Source organism: Patagioenas fasciata, chromosome 11 (assembly GCF_037038585.1).
Source record: "Patagioenas fasciata isolate bPatFas1 chromosome 11, bPatFas1.hap1, whole genome shotgun sequence".
Classification (NCBI taxonomy): Eukaryota; Metazoa; Chordata; class Aves; order Columbiformes; family Columbidae; genus Patagioenas; species Patagioenas fasciata.
This window is the reverse complement of record NC_092530.1, coordinates 5,912,313-5,931,052: the sequence shown is the minus strand read 5'-3', so window position 1 is coordinate 5,931,052 and position 18,740 is coordinate 5,912,313. Positions and strand designations below refer to the sequence as shown.

Here is an 18,740-nt window from a genome sequence, read left to right as displayed (position 1 = left end):
CACTCAGTGTGCTGGTGGCCTCACAGTCCCAGATCCCTTGCCAGGTGACACAGACACACACCAGACACATTTTGAGATGGCTGCAAGGATTTGGGGTGGCTCTGGGCTGTTTCAGAGCATCGGCAGGCAGGATGGAGAGCGGGCAGAGCAGGGTGGGCACAGGGCCACCACAGATCTAACGGGGGCAGTAGCTCGAGATGCTGCTTTCTGCATCTCTGCCCTCCATGACTTTTAAAGACAAATAAGGATCTTCCTTTGTTCTGGCAGCCTGCAGAGTATTAGAGCTTAATTTCTCCCCATCATTTCAGGAGCTGCCATTTCCCTGTGTTTGTTAGGTGTTATGTTTCATATATGGCAGCTGTAAAAGTCCCATTAGCCCCCGCATAGCAATTTTCTACTCCCCAATACTTTTATAGTCTGGCAGCTCAGCTCTCTGAGAATTAGTAATAAGAAATACCCTCCTGCATAGTCCTAAAACTGCTGTTTCTAATAAAGAGCTGTTTTCAGCTGCATTCCTCTCATTGCTTTGATCTGGTACCAGCAGAAGCTGCAAACACTGCCAACAGCACGGAGCGCAGCCAGGAACGAGCCGATCGATCACCATGAGTCAGAGCTTTCGCAAACCTCCGCACCAAATACCTCCAGGCACAAGGCTGTGGCTGTGGGCCTGCAGCCAGCACCAGAAGTAGTGGCCAGTCTCCGCGTTGATGGGTGGTGGCAGGCCTATGCCGGGACATGCCGGGATTTCACCCCCGCAGTGAGGATCATTCTCACTGTGGCTCTGCAGAGCCCCACTCGCACCTCCGAAGTGAAGGAAAAAACCCCTCTCACATGCACTCGGAAACTTCAGCTGCTAAATGGCATCTTGAAAGGTCACAAACCTTTTGCCTTTTTCCATTCTGCACGCTGTTTCATACAGAACAGGGACATCGCAGCTGCCTCAGCCACCCCCTGGGCCACGGCGAGTCCCCGCTGCTGGTGAGTAACTCACCTGAATCACCCGCGGGGATCCCAGCACCATCGCCCTGCCAGAAACTCAGAAAAGAGCTGTTTTTCTTTTGATCTTTAAAGACCTGTCAGGCTGTTAAAAGGCCCTGGCTGTGCCACACACCCAACAAGGCAGCATGGAGACAGCCTGGTCCCACGGTGCTGGGTCAGCCCCTCCCAGCAAACAGCGCAGGTCTTGGCGGGTGCAGCACAGCCTGGGCTGGCACGGTGCATGCTCCTCGCTTGGGCTGGAGGACCTTAGGCTCAGGATGTGGCTCTTTCCCAGAGTCTAATGGCACAAACAACAGGGCAGCTTTGACTGATGCTCCTGTTGAATCACTCTTTGCAAATGCCATGCCACCATGTGAAGACCTTCAGGACCGGTGGTGGGGCTGGACTATATACATAAATTGCGTTAGTACATAGACTGTACAGACACATAAACACACATATAGATGGATAAATTGATCAAATCTTTGAGACTCCAACTTCGATATGTATTCCCTATGCTTTGGTCCAAGAGCACCAAAGCCACAGAAGGAAGCTCTGAAGATGTTTATCTTGCCCATCCATGACAACTGTGCCCAGAGCGTGCCCATGCCTGCCCGCACCAGAACCTGTCCGGTCCTGTCCCCAGCAAGGCACAAGGAGGTCCCGGTAGGCAGCTGTTGTGGCTGGGGCAGCTCTGGGCAGCACCTTGAGCTCTGCTGGACACTGCGATTCAGGCGCTGGGAGCTCCCAGTGTGTCCCTGTCTGCTACAGCTCACTGGCAACCGGGGGCCGTAGCTCGTAGCCGGAGAAGGGAGCTGCCTGTGGGATGTCAGGGGGCCGCTGGCAGGGGCCGGGCAGGGAGACAGCCAGTGCTGCCTGCTCCAACTCGCCCTGCTGCTCCCTGCTGTCACCCGGCTGTGACTCAGCCCCATGGCCATGCAGCGGCTGGAGAGCACGGATGAGCTGCCCTCCATCCTCCTCCTCGCTGGCTGGCAGCTTCACCGAGCTGAGCAGCACCCAGCGCCCTGCCATGCCAGGGCTCTCCTGCTGGTCCTCGCAGCTGGAGCTCCTGCCAGCTGTGGGCAGAGGGACACAGCTGCTGGCTCCCAGGGCCAGGCACTGGCATTTAGAATAAAGCAGGAGGTGCAGAGAGCACCACGTCTTGGATGTCTGGTAGTCCCTGTCACCTGTGTAGCTGTCTCTGGTCAGCCCCATCAGCACTGGCTGCTCCAGCACACCATCCGCATGGCATGCCTCTCCATCCTCCTCCAGCCGCGATGAAAGCTGGGACCCCAAGGCATGCCTCAGCTGGCTGTGGGTGCAGGATGGGTCCCTTCCCTCCAGGTGCTCTGGCCCAAACCCATTGGCGCAGTAGCCACTGGTGTCCTGAGAAAGGCTTTCTCCGAGGAGCAGCTGGACTGTGGGTGTCTGCTCAGCAGCAGGTGGCCCACGGGAGGGGGGCACGGTCAGCAGGAGCAGGGTCAATGAGTCCTCCATCAGCTCAAGGGTGGGCACCGCGATGGTCACACTCAACTCCCTGTTCCGGAGAGCCTGCTGGGAAATAAGCAGCACAGCAGTCAGCCTCAGCTTGCCAAAACGTCCTGACCCGCACACCCCGAGGAAGGGAATGGTCCTGGACAGCTCGTGCTCACACCTGGAAGGAATGCAGACAGGGCTCTAATCATCGCAGCACAGGGCATCTGCTGCAGGGGGACAGTCACGGCAGCTGTCACACTGCTGCTTTTTGAGCTACGCTCCAGCTGTCAGGGGCTGATGGAAGAGTTGTCACCAGCTCAGAGGTCCCCGCAACCCCCGCGCAGAAGCCAGAAGAATAGGAAAACAAAGGGCCCTGGTGCTGAGCTGGGCCAGGGCAGGCAGAGCAGCCTGCCACCTCCTCTCCACACTGGCACAGGGGACATCTTTAGATTAGCAAGTTGGTTTTGTCCCCAGAGCTGCTCAACACAGGCTGCTGCTGCCACCCCAGCACTGGAACAGTGGGAAGCAGAGAGGAACTGGGACTTGGGGAGAAGGGCTGTCCTGGTGACTGTTTCCACAGAGCTCAGTCCTGCTGACTCAGAACACCTTTTGGATCAGCTCAGCAGGGCTGCAGCCCTGGGAGAATCTCTGAGCCTCATTTACCCCAAGGACAGAGTGGTGAGTCTCACCCAGGCCAGACTGTCCCGGGACAGCAGCCCTGATGCTTGATTCTCTCCCCCTCTTTCTCCCCTTCAAGCTCTCTGAGATGCACATACAGCCAAGCATCTAGAGCAAGAGAGTCCTAACACGGAGGGCTGTGCTTGCAGGTTCCCTGCTGCCCGAGACACCCTGCTCCAGTGTGACCCATGGCTGACTGATGCACCCCACAAGTATTTTCTCCCATGCAGCAAGGCCTGTGGGTACAGCGGGTCGGACAGTGGGGAAGGCACCTGGGCAACAAGACATCTGATGTTGCAAGAGGTGGAGGGAAGGAGGTGCTGAGCCCCCTGCAAATTCAGAGGACCCCAGCTCGGCCATGGCACATGGGGGCAGAGGCTGGAGGAGGATTGTTCACTCACAAGCGTTTTCGGGAGGCACATCTCCGACGGGCTGGGGGAGATGTACAGATAGATGATGCAGGCTCCAGCCATGGCCAGTGACAGGAAGACACCACTCAGCAGGATGAGGACCCAGGAAAAGCCTGCCGGGAAGTCACAACAGGCTGAGGGGTGGAAGGACCCCAGACGGCATATCCCCCAGCCCACCCCACATCAGCGCTTCGCCAGAGCCCCTGCGGCACGCTGGGGTGTTCAACGAGGAGATGTGGGGAAAGCCCAAGGCAGATGACAAGTGAGCACCTCCCCAGGAAGGTCCCCACAGGGCACTGCTGGGCCACTAACCCTAACCCCACATCTCCACACATGTTCATGCTGCAAGCAGAACCTGAGATGCAACTGCAGTGCCTGAGCTGGCGAGAGAGCTCCCACCTGCAGGGCCCGCCAGCGTCACCACGCACTGCTGGGCCTCCCGGCTCTGCTCCTCAGCCATGCCCACTGCTGTTGTCCGGACACAGTACCGCGTGCTGGCTTTCAGGTGCTCAAAGGTGCAGGATGCTTCCCCCCCGCTGCGTTTGCAGGGCACCTGGAACCAGAGGGGATGCGTGGTCTAGGTGGGGTCTGTGCACTGCTCCACTTCCACCCTCCCTGCTCCCCAGCACCTCCAGCACTTGTTCCTTCACCCCAGGAGGCTTTCAGGTCTCAGAGCATCTCATTAAATGCTTACTGCGTGCTTTCATCTGAACAGAAATTGGTGCAAGTTTATCTTATTCATGCAGACTAGAAGAGGAAAGGGATCTCCTGTCACTCCCAGGCTGCGAGCCCCAAACTGGGGGTGCAAAGCATCTCACGGCCGCTTGCACTGCTGTGTGTGGGCAGGGCTGGGGCAAATCTACGGGCACAGGCACCACCACACCAGTGCACCTGGACACCGGCATCTCTGCTGCACCAGGAAAGCTTTTGCAGGCGCTGTGCACCCCGAGCCTTGCCCAACCCACCACGTACTTGCTGGATGAGCACATCCCCTTCGTACAGGCTCAGCTGGTACCACAGCTTCTGCAGCACTTGGTCAACCGGTTTGTAAGAGCCAGTTTTGCTTCGGTAAGGAGTGAGTGGCATGATGATATTTACACTGAGGTTCTGACCCTGGAGCAGCCAGGACAACTTGGGCGGGCCCACAATTGCTGTAAGGAGGGGAAAAAGTGAACAACGAAAATTAAGCCCTTCAAAACAGAAGGCAGGCATCTCATTTCCCTAGAAGTGCTGTTTTTCTGATGGATGTCCCACTCCCAGAACACAGAAACTTCCTCAGGTCTAGCCCAATGGCACTTTGTGCTGTGAAACCAGCTCTAGAAATGGCAGCCAGTTCTGCTCTGCCTTCTCTAGCCACACCAATGGGGGCCAGGACAGACCTGCTGGCACCTCCAGCTGCTGAGCCATCGCACAACGGCCACAGACTCGCTGCGGAGTGCAGCAATGGCTCTTTTAGCCAAGACTATCTATTTCCATGCCAGCTGGATGCAGAGGGAATGAAAAAGGGAACCCAAAAAGCTGATGTACATCCTATTTTAGCCGCTTGCATGTTCATTTCATTGTGACAACCTTAGGTCCTGAAGTCTTTTTCTTCCCCCTTTATGGACAGGAGAGCCAGGCTGTGACTGAGAAGAGACACGTGCCCGCACCTCACTCACGCAGCAGCCAGGACTAAGGCAGTGCCAGAGGGACTTCTGCCTTAGCCAGCTTTACCCTGCTGGAACAAAAATGTACTCCCCAGCATCTCCCAGACCCGTGGCAGGGATGAACAGGGAATGCTTTAAAAAGTCAGTCCTGGAGGGGCATCCTCTTTCCTACCCCATCTTGGTGTGTTCTCCAGAGGCCCAAATTCTCATAGCGCGTCAGTGCCCTGGGGCCTCCAATCCGTGGTCCTCACCTCACTGTGTCACCTCCTCTGACCCCTTGCTCTTCACCCAGCCCTTCTCCAGCACCTCTACTCCCACCCATTTCCTCCAGGGGCTCAGGGCACTTTTCTCACCAGTATCTTTGTATGATTTCCTACACTATCCCACCAGACCTCTCCGAGGACCCCTCTCCCCATTGGCCCCCCGTGAAGATCAGGAGCCCAGCTGAAGGAGCTCCGTGGTGCTTACTGTCTCTGTACGGCTGCAGCTCGCTGGAATAGGCCCACTTGGACACTTCTTCTCCGGCCACCGCTCTCACCCTTGCCCAGTAGATATTGTGGATGTCGTCAAAATACAGCTCACACACCCTGGAGGAGTTGGTGCTGTTCCCCCAGCAGGCATCTGCCTTGGTCCAGCCCTTGGTTCTGCCCATAAACAAAATGCAGGGATTTCTCCTTTTTGGCACCTTCCTAGCCAAAAAAGAAGGCTGCCTAGCCATTGCCATCCTGTCTGAATGGAAAGTGTGGGAAAGCACAGATATTGGCCAACAGCATCCTGGGCTGCATTAGGAAAAGCAACACCAGCAAGACAAGGCCCCTCTCATCGGCACTGGTGGGATGGCACTTGGAGGGCTGTGCCCTGGCCTGTGCTCTCCGCTACAAGAAAATACACATTAGTGTAAGAGAATGCCAAAAAGATGACCAAGGGGTCGAGGCATCTGTGGTATGAGGGAGGCAAAAGAAGGTGGCATAGGGTGGGGGGGGTCTTATCAACAGGATGGAGTAAAGAAGATGAAGACTTCTCAGTGATTCAGCGGTGCCCACTGAAAGGACAAAAGGCGGTGGGCACAGGCTGAAACACAGGAAATTCCATTAAAGCATAAGGAAAAAAAACCAAAACGAAAACCCAAAACACCAACCAACACCCAAAACAAATGCCCAAATGCAACTGTTTCCCTTTATTTTTTAATTTTCTTTTTGCTGTGAGGGTGACCAGGAAAAGAAACAGGTTGCCCAAGAAGGTTGTAGAGACTCCATTCTTAGAGGCGGTCAAAACCCAACAGCACACAGCCCTGAGCTGACCCTGCCTGGAGAGGGTCTGGACAAGCTGGTCCCTGCCAGCTCCGCTGCTCTGTTACTCCATGGCATTTACTGACAGGTAACAATCCTCTGGCCATCAGGGCTCCCCACCGGCCCTCTGCCGGGGTCAGGGGGGACAAGCCACCCTGCCCGCTCCTGCCCGCCGCCTCACCTACCGTCTCCTCCACTCCACCTGGTACGCGGTTCCGCCAGGCCAGCCGGGGTCCGGCTCCCACAGCAGGCGGACGTGGAAGTTTTGTGCCTCCAGCCTCACGTCCCACGGAGGCAGCAGCGTCCCTGGGGGGAAGCAGAGGGGGTCAGGCTGCGGTGCTCTGGTCCACGGGCCCTGCTCTATGGCCAGTCACCGCCTCCAGTCCCGCACAGGTAAACACCGACCCTGTGCCAGGCTCGGGCAAGGGCTGGCTGCTCAGCACTTGCATCCCGTCAATCTCTTGCACATCCTGGAGCATCCAATCTGTGGTCCCTTCAAAGGCACCGACACCCTGACCTGGCTGCTGGTGACCCTGGGGTTTTCTTTCTCATCACACCCTGAAGACCACTTGGTCCCCTCCCCCCGGAGGTACCTTCTGTAGGTCTGACAGTAAGAAGGACAGGGAACTGCTGGAGAGAGTCCAGCGCAGCCACCAAGATGCTGAAGGGAGTGGAGCATCTCCCGTGTGAGGAAAGGCTGAGGGAGCTGGGGCTCTGGAGCTGGAGAAGAGGAGACTGAGGGGGGACTCATTCATGGGGATCAATATGGAAGGGGGCAGTGTCAGGAGGATGGAGCCAGGCTCTTCTGGGTGACAACCAGTGACAGGACAAGGGGCAATGGGTTTAAGCTGGAACACAGGAGGTTCCACTTGGATATGAGAAGAAACTTGTTCAGGGTGAGGGTGTCAGAGCCTGGCCCAGGCTGCCCAGGGAGGTTGTGGAGTCTCCTTCTCTGCAGACATTCAAACCCGCCTGGACCCCTTCCTGTGGAACCTCAGCTGGGTGTTCCTGCTCCATGGGGGGATTGCACTGGGTGAGCTTTCCAGGTCCCTTCCAACCCCTGACATTCTGGGATTCTGTGTCCCAGCGCTTCTCCCCACATTGCAGCCAGGGCCGCCCCCCAGCCCCTGGACTTACCCCGGAGCAGGGTGCAGCTGGCCAGGGACAGGAGCAGGCTCAGGGCAGGGCTCATCCCGCCACACCCCGTCCATCTGCCCCCACTCTACGCTGCCACTCTGGGTGCTGTGACAAGAGGACAGGGGTGCTGGAGCTGTTCTGCCACCCGCAAACACGACGGGCAGCTGGGACCTGGTATTAGAAAAATGTGTTTTTCCCTGGAGCTGTGGGCAGGGCCACCTTGCACACCGAGTATGGAGTGCATGCTGCAGAGTGGTGGGGAACCCCTGCCCCGGGGTGGGGTGAAGCAGCAGCAGGGCAGGTGCCCTCAGGCCAGTGGTGACAAGCAGTGATGAGTGGTGACAAACGAGCCTGCAGGGACAGCAGGCAACTAAACCACTCTGCCACAGTTCTGTGCAGGTGTGCAGCGACCTCCTGCTGCACTCTCCTCTAGCGAATCCCCTGCGGCTTTCTGTCCCTCCCTAAAGGCAGCGAGAAGCCACTGCCGGTGTCACTGTGGGGTGGGTGTGAGAGAGCTGATGCTCACACCACACCAGTGGTGACTCAGCCCTGCTCCAGCGCGACTCAGACTGACACAACCAGTGACACCGCTGCAGGACACCCCAGCCTCTTTCGGTACCACGTGTGGCAGCATCCGGCCAGGCGAAACAGGGCACCCCGATGTGCCTCCCTTGGGGTGCTGTGCCCTGAGTAGGGTCCTCAGTCTGCCTGAGCCACAGCAGAGGCTGGTCCCACCAGGCACCTGTGTCGGAGCCCTGTGCAGCCTGGGGGACACTGGAGCAGCACTGAGACATGGTACCACCCCGCTGCCCCCTCCCTCCCTCCGGGACCCAGCCTGCAGCTCCTTACCTTGGGCCTGACCCACCACTTGGCCACTGGGGAACTCCTTTCCCCAGCTCTTGCCAGTTACAGATGCAACCTTGCTCTCCAGGGAGAGGCGTGCAAAGGCTTTGAGGCCACCAGTGCCGACCTCCTGGCTGTTGGGACATGAAGCCCAGCAAAGGTGGGGAGCCCAGGGCCACCTTCGGAGGCAGATGGATGGCATCATCCCCCTGGCTGGACTGGACATCCATAGCACTGGCTTACTCCCACCTGCTTTATACTGACTCTATGTTAACGTTACAAGTGCAACTACCTTGGCAGGTGAGTACAAAATGCTTTCCCCATGCTTTCTGCCCTTTCCAAGTGTTCAGAGCTGGAAACAAGAGCAGCCAGCAAGTGGGCATGGCCATCTGCAGACCATGGGCAAGGGCTCGGAGCCCTGAAGTGAGACCTCCAAAATGCCAGAGCCAAAGTGGGGGTTTACAGCGTCCCACTGCCCTGACGCCTGCACGAGCCCTCCAGCTCCGCAGCAGCTCCCTGGCGAGGGCGGTGGGCAGCTCTCCCTGGAGGGAGAAGGGGCCTCCAGGACTGTTCCCAAGACCTGCAGAGGTGCAGAGCAGCAGGTCAGCTCCCCGGGGAGACCCTGGGACCCGGCTGCCTGTGCCGGCAGGGCCAGGGCAGCACATGGCGCCAGTACTTTTGCATCACTGAGGGTGGCCGCAGGACGGTCCCTGCCAGCCCCTGCTGAGCCAGTACATGCGGTCCCCATCTGCCTCGGCCAGGGGGAAAAACCCAGCACCCCTCCCCGTGTTGCAGCTTCTGTAAAAATATGGTTTAGTGGCTACCCTGTCAGGCAAGAGCGCAGAGATTAAACCCCCTCCTCCCCACGTCCCTTCCTCCGCCCGCATTGCCTGTCACCGCACCGCCACGGACCATCAGCCGTCCCCTACCTTGGGCCATGCAGCTGCTCACCAGGCCCTGCTGCAACAGGAACCCGCTGGAACAAACACCACGCTCTGTGAAACAATCGCCTTCAGCTCCACAGCCCCTCGTTAGGCTCCGACCAGGGTGTGCTTGGCTCGCAGGCTCCCTCCAGCTGGGGCACAGGCCCGTGGCCCCTGTGCCACCCAGCGGGGAGGCTGTGAGGGACATCCCACGGCACGTGATTTGGCTTTGGTGGTTTGTGCCTTTTCATGGGTTAGTTTTTTTATTCCTTCCTTCCTTGTTGATGATGTCTCATCTGGCCGCGGGCTCACAGCGCTGGCAGCCCTGGGCCGGCTCAGCACTGCCCTCTGCAAGCGAGTGGCGAGAAGGAGCTCGTCCCTGCACCCAGTGCCCACATGCCCCCTTGCAGGGACCTTTACGGCTTGGGAGCAGAAGACAGCACAGAGATTTGGTCAGGACCTGGGGTGACACGTGGCAGTACAGATAAGGGTCAGGATATCCCCGCAAAGCCCACATCAGGAGGTTTTATCCTTGCCAACATCAGCGCTGTGGGCTGTGCACACAGACCTGAGACCGTGTGCCTCGCTCGGTCCCCAAGGAGCCCAGGCACAGCTCAGCATCGCCCTGTGAGCCCCAAGCCTTCGGCAGCCCACTGGAGAGAAGCAGCGAGGCTTACGCTTTCAGGAGCCTAACGCTGTGCAACCGCTACAAGCCCAATGGAGCCATTTGAGTGCAGCACAGCCTGCACCCTTTGGCTCTGCCAGGAGCTGAGCAGACCCTGCAAATCCAGGCATTTTAAAGCAAGAGCCCAGCAGCGGCCAAGTGCCACCCTTGGGTCAGACGCCAGCACCTCCACTGCTGTCCTTGCCCTGTGCCCACAGCTGGTGGTGCTGGGCAGCCTTGGTGCACCCCACAGCACGAGTGCAGACCGGGGGTATGGCAGCCCCACGGCTGCAGGACAACAGCTATTGGGAACACAGACGCACAGCCGGCAGCAAACAGGACAGACTCTTTAATACCATCCTCGCTGAAAACATGTTAAGCTTGTTGCCCGCCCCAGGAACAGGCAGCTGCCCGTGGTTCTGCCTGCACCTGCTCGGGAGGGCAGGGGACGCCAACCAGGTGGGGTGATCCCCGGGGACAGAAAGTGAAGGCGACACAGGCAGGAGATGGTTTAGCTGTCTCAGCACGTGGAGAGAAGCATTTAAAGAGCTCTTCCAGTGCTGTCAAAAGCTCACTCGAGCAAAAGCTCCCTCTCCCTCGCCTCCCAGCTCTGCAACGGGCAGAGCCCAGCACCATCCACCGCACAAAGCACTGGTGGTGAGATGAGCGTACAGCTGCCTCCAGCACCCTCAGCCCCTCTCCCTTGTCCGTTAGAGTGTGGGGGAAGCCCCCAGGCAGCTCAGGGAGGCTACAGGAGCCGGTGAGCCTGTGGTGCAGTGGGTGCAGTCCCAGCCCTGCGGGCCACAGAAGATGGATGCACACAGGGCACCCTGAGGGTGCTGCTGGGCAGGTGTCCCCGAGGAGAGTGGCAGCACCTCCTCTCCCCAGCTTTCACTCGGCATCTTGGAAGCAGCAAGTGTTACAGAGACAGCCACCTCCAGACCCAGAGAGCTGCCCGCTGCAGGCAGGATGCCTGCTGCCAACCCATGGCACTGCAGGTCCCGAGGGGCAGAGGCTGCTGCAGGGAGAAGCCAACTCCAGCAGCAACAGTCCGGCTGCCCCTGGGGCTGGAGGCACTGCTGGCTGTGCCGGGGGTGCAAGGCGGGGTGTGGAGGGGCAGGTGTTGCCATGATGGGCTCAGGCATCAGCGCTGGCCAGCACCTCACTGAGTGCTGCTGTCTCCATCCCTGCCCCCCTGCAGTGCCAGAAGTCCAGGCTAAACTTGCCCAGGTAAAACCCACCCTCCAAAGGCCTTCTCCAGATACCGGGCCACCGCCAGCGTCAGGTGGTCGTTGTAGGAGGCTGCCACCAGCTGGATGCCCAGCGGCAGGCCCTCGCTGCTCAGGCCCAGCGGGCACTGCGTCACCGGCAAGCCCAGGACATTGAAGATGGCTGGAAGAGAGAAGGTTGCATCAGAGCAAACAGCATTGGGACAAATCACTGCCCGGCTCTGCCACCCCAGGCTGGGCTCCTGGGAGCTGGTCCTTGCCGGAGCAGTGCAGAGACATGATGACAAGGGGACATCACTAGTCAGAGGTTCCCAGTGCCCATATCATATATGAAAATTGCACCCAAGAGCAATGACACACTTATGTGGCACTTGCCAAGATCTACTTTGGGCCATTCCTGCCCAGGCACCATCCCTCCATAGCCAGACAGCACTGCAATGAAGCACTGGCGTCCAGGAGCTTGAGTGGCAGGAAAGTCACGCAGAGAGCCCCAAATTGTGCTGTGCAGCTCTCAGGTGCCTGCTAAACCCCAGCTGTAACAGCGTGAGCACATCCTGCTGGGGCAGGTGAGCCCCTAGATCACACATTTCAATCAAACCTGCCATGCTGCAGACAGCAGGTAAAATGCCACATGGTTTTAAAGCATGACCACGTTCTGGAGCAGCGATGGAAAAATCTCTGGGTGAGATACCCCGGGTCCCAGCCCGCGCTGCCCCCCGTGGCCCTGCTGGTCCCCCAGCAGCGGGGTCACAGCCGCTCACCTGTGTAGGCGAAGTTGAAGGGCGTGCAGATGGGGGAGTGGTGCCTGGGAGCTACGGTGGGGTGGGAGGGGTAGAGGAGCACCCCATCCGGCCCCAGCAGGGCCTCCATCTCCTCCTGCAAGCTCTTCGCCATGCTCACCAGCTTGGCATTCCCAGCAGGGTTGAGTTTCACCAGCTTCTCCGTCAGGCCCAGGGCTGCAGGGCACAGGCACAAACAGCAACAGAGAGCAAGAGGACTGTGGGTCAGGCAGACTCGGTGCACCCCTCCAGCCCCCGCGTCCCCCCTCTGCCATCACGCGGCTCCCAGCGTGGATCGCAGGGCTCTGCCGGCAGTGTCCCCATCTCTGCCCAGACAAAGGCTTCCAGCCTGCCCGTCACTTCAAGGAGTTTTTCCAGCCACTGGGATTGAGCAGAGCTGGCAAAGTGACCTCAGCACTCATTAAACACCAGCATGACAATGCTAATTAGGGTTCTCTGGCATCTGCTGCAATGAAATGAGAGCAGTGCAGACCCCTGCCTGGCTCCCTCTACCCCAAGCAGTTTGGGCAGCAGCACCCCCTGCCTACAGCTCTGTTGTCCCCACTTCTCCTTCTCCCAGGATATCCAGTCCCAGTTATCAAAGACCCAGCCAGCTCCCCCTTGAGTATGTGTTTGACTCGAAGACATTGAGTGTTATTACAAAAACCAGCCTGAGCCTGCTTGGTGCGATCTCCAGAGTCCCTTCGCAGGGCACTATTTTCATTTAACAACTCATCTACCCCACCACCGCCCCGGGGCTCCTCCCGGTCTTACCGATAGCTGGGAGGGTGTGGGACGACATCCCCACGAGCCACTTCACCAGCTCCCACAGCGGCCACACCGGCTTCCCGTGATCCCCCAGCAGGTCGGTGAACAGCTGTGCCTCCTGCAACACACACACGCTCCCTCCATCAGCGCCACGGGGAAGAACAACCTAACTACAGCGAAATCTCCTGCTGTCCCGTTATCCCAAGCACGCTGTTCCCATTTCCAGACAAGAGATGCCCGTCAGGAGAGTGACACGGCTGTAGCACCAAGGCAGAGCAGCAGCAGGAGCATCTCTCCTGCCAGAGACAGCAAGAACAGGACCTTGCGCTGCGGAGGAAGAGCCCCCCAATGCAGCCCCTTCCAGCGTCCCTGCTCTGACACGATGCAAGGGATGATGCTCCAGATGTCTCCTGGAGGCATTTATTGCTGTCATACAGCTGTGGGATCTGGAAAAAGGAGGCAGAGGGGGCCAGTCCTTGGCAAGGTGAGGTTGATTTATTTCTCACCGCTGCCTGCATGGGAGGAATGCACAAGGTATAATACTGCTGAGGGTTTATTCTTGCTACAAAATACTTTCATATATGTAGAGAGCATGGCGCAGGGGCTACAATTCAAGGACAAAATAACACATGCAGGACTGCTGGTGAAAACCTGCTAATGCCCTACCTCGGTCCCAGCATCCTAACGGGTATTAATCCCAACCTGCAACGTCAGGAGACGTAGCACAGAGGCAATAGTGAGGCAGGGCGCTGCCTGCTTGGCTGATCTACCAGCCTGCACAGAAAAGGTCCCTAAACCACGCTGCTCTGCTGGGAGCCACATCGTCACCTCACGGGAAAGCAAGGGAGAAGGGGCTGTGGAGCTTTGGAGAGATGAAAGGAGGACTGGGGGGACAAACGGAGCAGAGAGCGCCTGCAGCTCTCCATGGCTGGCTCCGAACAGCCGATTCTCCCCTGGTGCCGGCAACTCACCAGCCTGGTCTGACACACCTGCCCATCGCTGTCCTTGGATGACATCATGGCTGACCAGATCTGGAAAGAATACTTCATCTTGTGGATCGCCACCGGCTGAACCTGGACCCCCAACTCGCCTTTGAGGTGCTCCACCACCTAAGGGAAGAGCAGGAAGGGTTTGTTTCCAGGAGAACGTGATGCACTGAGGTCAGTCCATGGAAACTGGGGAAAGCCCAGGGGCTGCTTCTCTTTGCTGCCACGCAGGGGATCGTGAGCACGGGACCTCCTCCAGCCGATAACAACCCCAAACAGCCCTGCATGCCAGCCCAGCGATGCTCCAGAACAGCACCAAGAGCAGCACAGAGTACTTCATTGAAAACCAAAGAAGTTCCTTTGCTAAATGCCAGGCAGCAGTCCTGGGAAGCCTGCGAACACACAGCCAGCCCTTTGCGGTGCACTGCACTCCCAGGTCTCCGTAACACAGACAAGAGACGTTAAGAAAGCAAAATGGAACTATTGCAATGGAAATTGTGCCAAAAAACTTTGGAGACCACGGTGCGCTCCAACACACGGTCACCCCAGCAAGGGCGCCTGCAGCTGCTTGCATTGCCCCATCCCGCTGGCCCCTGCAGGACCCACTAACACCGCAGTGCGTCTCCTCTCCAAGGGGCTCCTCGGACTGGTCTCCCCAGGTTTTATCTCCAGGCTCACCCCAGTGAGATGCAATCTCCCCTCCTTCCTTCCTACCTTCTTTTGGGCCTGCAAGATCTCCTTGTCCACGGGCGACACAAAAATGGACCCGCCGTCATGATCCATGCAGTGAAACTTTATTTTGCCCAGTGACACCTTTTCATCCAGCTTCAGCCTGGGAAAGGAACAGCACTTGGCTCACAAATCTGTCTCTAGTTCCTCCCCAGCTGCCAGAGCTGCTCACGCGCTTGTTAATGCAACCTCAGGACACCCCATATGTCCTGAGGACACCCATCAAGGTGGGGAGGAGAGTCCCTGCAGACACACAGACACCTGCTGCCCACAGCCCAGCCGTGCTGTCACCCCCTGCTAGTTCTGCATATTCAGTGCTCTTAGGAAAACCCTCATCTCTCAAGATGCACCTTGTAATTACAGACCCTGGCCACGGCCCAGGTGGGGATTGCACCACAAGAGCCACCGAGAAACAGAAGCAGTAATGGAAAAAGCAACTGTGTGGAGGCTGCAGCAAGAAGCAGGACCTGCCTGCTCCACCCCATCTCCACTGTGCGCACAAAAGGTCGCACAGACCTGTGAAGAGACCAAACGGGGCCATGGTGTGGGGTGGAAAACTCATTATTCAGCAACAGGAAAAAGCACGTGTAAAACCCAAAGGAAAGGCCAGCCCTGGGGGGAAGGGCCCTGCTGGACGGAGCAGCTCACAGGTGAAGTCTTTGTGCGAGGAGGACCTGGCTGACCAGGGCTGGGTGGTGGGAAGGACAGCCCTGGCCGCAAGGGTCCTGCTGAACCCAGGGCGGAGGAAGAAGCCAACAACAAGCAACCTGGGTGGTGCAGACCTGTATAGTACACCAAACGGGACTGGCGGCCGCACTGCCCAGAAAGCGGCCAACTCAGCAGCTCAAAGCAGAAGGAAAAACTTACTTGTTGACTCCAGAACCGGCCATGACCCTCAGCATCGGCTCCAGGTCCTCTGCATAGCGGCACATGGGCCCTGTGCACAGCAAGCTGGTCCGCACCCCCTGGGCGATCGGGAACTGGCCGTCGTTGGGCACCACCCCTGCGAGCACAGAGGGAGACGCTGGCGACCACCCTGCGAGCGTCCACGAGCACCCCGGGCATCCCCCCCAGCCAGGGGAGCATGGCACCCAGGGACTGCAAGCTGATAACAAAGTGCAGGGGATAAGGAAAGGAGGAAAAGCATCCAGCTGGGATGCCAGCTGCCAGGGAAACACCCCAGCAGCAGATCCTGACATTGGAAAACATCCCACGCTGAGGACAAAACAGCAGGGCTATAAAACCTCCCACACGCTTGGTGTTCTGCCACCAAACTGCTCCCCACTGCCAAGGCCAGGTTGTGCGCACGCAGCGGGCTTGTCCCATGCAAGAAGTTGCCTGTCCCCTTACGGCACCTCCACCAGAGACAAGCACAGCACAGGAGCAGCCGCCTCCTGGCATTTCTGCAGGGGAGGGGATAAGAATCTCACATCTGCTTTACCTGTTGTGGGTTTGTGGCCGAAGACTCCGTTGAAGAAGGCAGGCATCCGGATGCTGCCGCCGATGTCGGAGCCCACACCTATGACTGAGCAAGCAGCTCCCAAAACACTGCCCTCCCCGCCTACACGGGAGAAAACGTAGCAAAAACCACAAGCTTATAGTGCAAATCATCCAGCACAACAGGAACACTTCATGGCAGCCGCTTCTGTTTGCACACAGACTGGGTGGGAGCTGCCCTGGCTTTAAGTGGCATCTGGGGTACAGCTGGGGTACGTGGGCCAACGGGATTCCCCAGCTGTTTGCACACCGAGTCAGAGCGAGCCAAAGCAATGCTGGGTGTAACACCCAGGAGGTGTAACGCAGCTGGACCTCCAAATGGTGTCCTGCTGGTGAGCTCGGCAGGAGCCCAGTGACAAGTCACAGCAGTGTGCACAGGGCTTGCGAGCTCCTTTCCCTGCTGCATTTTAACCCGCTGCTCGTGCAGGACCGTGCTGAGGTACCGGGGCTCACCTGAGCTGCCACCTGCGATCCTCTGCAGGTCATAGGGGTTGTTGGTGCGGCCGTAGACCTTGTTGCTGGATTCGAACCACATGCACAGCTCGCTGCAGTTGGTCACGCCCAGCGGGATGGCACCAGCCTGCTTCAGCCGGGACACCACCGGCGCGTCCGAGGTGGCGATCACGTTGCGGCGGCTGACCAAGCCAGAGGTGTTGGGCATCCCTGTAGGGCCAGGGTCGGCAGATGGAGGGAGGCGTCAGGGCCAGCTGCCCCGAGATCACCCTGGCAGCAGCGGGCTGCAAGGCCGGTCACAGGGACCATGTCCCCACCAAGGGGACCACAACCCCTGCAGGGTTTGGGTGCTAAAAGCACTAAAACACATGAGCCCAGGTGGAGGGGCATACAGAGCAGGGAAAGTGGAGCTGCTTCCCTCGCGTGCCCCGCCGCAGCCACCCAGCACCCTGCGGAGCATGTGGCTGAGAGAAGCAAAGGCAAACCCACCATGCAGAGAAAAGGCCTCCTTGACGGTGATGGGAACACCTAACAAGGGGAACTTCTCCTCCAAGTAGTCATTGTCAGGGCCCTCCAAGAGCAGCTTATCTACCTGCCGGGCTTCCTGCAGCGCCTCCTCAAACCTGCAAAGAAGCAACTGGTGGAGATGCTCTGGGGTACCTCTCCAGCTCCAAGGTGCTGGGAAGGAGCAAGTGTCTCTGCAGGGCAGGCAGGTGCTCAGTGCACAGCAGCCAATAATGGAAGGTGAGACTTCCCCAGCTCTTCTTCCTGGTCTTTATGAGAGCCACTCGCTGTTGCATCCGGCCAGGCTGCCGCCAGCAGTGCTGGTAGCGGCCCCAGCACCGGCACAGTGCCGTGCATGGGCAGCCGGGCTGCACAGGGCTGCTGTGACCCCGGTGAGACGCGGCACCTGGCCTGGGAAGGCGGGGGGGCCCCACAACTGTCTCCTCCGCTCCCCACTTACCGGTCCTTGACCAGGGCATTGATGAGGGGGTTGACCTCCCTGACCCTCTCCACATACGCCTCGACCACCTCGACACACGTCACCTGCAACACCAAACACGGCAGAAACCGCGCTCAGACGCGGGCGGGGCTGGGCGGCTTCCAAGGGCCGGGACACCGGGAAGGACACAGGGCACCCCGGGCACCGGGCTGGGAGACCGCGGAAGGGCACAGGGGACACCGGGAAGGACACCGGGAAGGACACCGGGAAGGACACCGGGAAGGACACCGGGAAGGACACCGGGCATCCCGGCCCGCCCTCCGCCAGCGATCCCTTCCAGAGGCGCGGGGAAGGCTGTGAGCCCGGGCTGCGCCCCCGCCCCGCCCCCGCCCCCCGGTCCCGGTCCCGGTCCCGGTCCGCAGTGCCGCACCTGCCGCGCGCGCAGGCGCGCCGCGAGCCGCCGCGCGGGCAGCAGCAGCAGCGGGTGGCGCGGGGGCGGGACGGCGCGCGGCGGCGCGGGTGCCACGAGCCCCAGCAGCGCCAGGCCCGCGCGCGACAGCAGCCGCAGCAGCAGCACGAGCCACCGCTCCGCGCGCGACAGCGCCATGGCCGCCGCTGCCGCCGGGCCCCCGCCCCCGGGGCGGAGCCATCCGCCGCCGGATGTGACGTCAGCGCCCCGCCCGCGTTGCCGCAGCAACCGCAGACGCGCGGCGCGGGCCGGACACGCCGCCCGAAGCGGGGTCGCTGCCCGCGGGGCCCGGCGGCCTCGTTGCTCGGCGCCGCGGTTGCCAGCGGTGTTGGAAGCCGTGGAGATTCGCCTCTCCCTGCTCTTCTGGGGTAACTACAGCCGCTGGTGCTAAAAGCGAACTAAAACACACGGGCCCAGGCGGAGGGGGATGCAGAGCAGGGAAAGGGGAGCTGCTTCCCCCGAGTGCCCCGCCGCAGCCACCCAGCACCCTGCGGAGCACATGGCCGAGGGGAGAGAGTCACCTGTGCAGATGGAGAGAATGGCAGAGGTTACAAACAGCCCGGGGAGCAAACGCTGCGCTCCCCACGCGTGTCTGGAGCAGTGACATCCGTGTCTGTGGAAGAGCTTCACCGACAGGATGCCCCGGACGAGGCGTGGAAGGAGCCGGGGGGCCGGGGCTGAGCTGCAGTGTAAGGAACGTTTAGCGAAGAACTGTTGTCACATGACTGAGGGCCTGGCGCCTGACCCAGCAGGGGGGAAGGACCGAGACATCGGACTGTGAATCCTTAATGCAAACCACAGTCTCTTCCCGGAACATATACTGATACCTGCATGCATACTGAT

At 59.4% G+C, this 18,740-nt stretch overlaps 2 protein-coding genes across 4 annotated transcripts; both read right to left on the bottom strand.

Annotated features, from left to right (window-relative positions):
- Positions 1 to 1,462: 1,462 nt before the first annotated feature.
- Positions 1,463 to 10,291, bottom strand: LOC136106365 (uncharacterized). 3 transcript variants are annotated; one of them, XM_065846699.2, is made up of 8 exons: positions 9,387 to 10,291; positions 7,615 to 7,785; positions 6,663 to 6,783; positions 5,657 to 5,832; positions 4,515 to 4,693; positions 3,942 to 4,095; positions 3,534 to 3,655; positions 1,463 to 2,532 (listed from the first exon to the last, which is right to left on the bottom strand). In XM_065846699.2, the coding sequence occupies exons 2-8, from the start codon at positions 7,667 to 7,669 to the stop codon at positions 1,744 to 1,746; spliced, it is 1,596 nt and encodes a 531-aa protein (XP_065702771.1). In that variant the 5' UTR covers positions 7,670 to 7,785; positions 9,387 to 10,291; the 3' UTR covers positions 1,463 to 1,743. The 3 variants fall into 3 exon arrangements, with proteins under 3 accessions (XP_065702771.1, XP_065702773.2, XP_071669470.1); XM_065846701.2 differs by lacking the exon at positions 7,615 to 7,785; XM_071813369.1 differs by lacking the exon at positions 7,615 to 7,785 and having other exon boundaries at positions 1,463 to 2,529.
- An 86-nt stretch (positions 10,292 to 10,377) lies between these two features.
- Positions 10,378 to 18,061, bottom strand: FAAH2 (fatty acid amide hydrolase 2). Its single transcript, XM_065846862.2, has 11 exons — positions 17,859 to 18,061; positions 17,450 to 17,532; positions 16,975 to 17,108; positions 16,486 to 16,695; positions 15,977 to 16,096; positions 15,403 to 15,538; positions 14,521 to 14,638; positions 13,810 to 13,929; positions 12,827 to 12,938; positions 12,035 to 12,229; positions 10,378 to 11,436 (listed from the first exon to the last, which is right to left on the bottom strand). Exons 1-11 carry the CDS (start codon positions 18,033 to 18,035, stop codon positions 11,261 to 11,263), a joined length of 1,581 nt encoding a protein of 526 aa, XP_065702934.1. The 5' UTR covers positions 18,036 to 18,061; the 3' UTR covers positions 10,378 to 11,260.
- Positions 18,062 to 18,740: the final 679 nt, after the last annotated feature.

Excerpts from the sequence above, each read along its gene's own strand:
- FAAH2 (XM_065846862.2), bottom strand. The coding sequence starts at position 18,035 with ATGGCGCTGTCGCGCGCGGAGCGGTGGCTCGTGCTGCTGCTGCGGCTG. Across the intron at positions 16,696-16,974 it reads GGAGGCCTTTTCTCTGCATG|GGATGCCCAACACCTCTGGC; the intron begins GTGGGTTTGCCT and ends CTGGCCCTACAG. Across the intron at positions 11,437-12,034 it reads CTTCAACTTCGCCTACACAG|CCATCTTCAATGTCCTGGGC; the intron begins GTGAGCGGCTGT and ends TCTCTCTTCCAG.
- LOC136106365 (XM_065846701.2), bottom strand. The coding sequence starts at position 9,588 with ATGTCCCTCACAGCCTCCCCGCTGGGTGGCACAGGGGCCACGGGCCTG. Across the intron at positions 5,833-6,662 it reads CAGGTGGAGTGGAGGAGACG|AACCAAGGGCTGGACCAAGG; the intron begins GTAGGTGAGGCG and ends GTTTATGGGCAG. Across the intron at positions 2,533-3,533 it reads TGTGCCTCCCGAAAACGCTT|CAGGCTCTCCGGAACAGGGA; the intron begins GTGAGTGAACAA and ends CTTATTTCCCAG.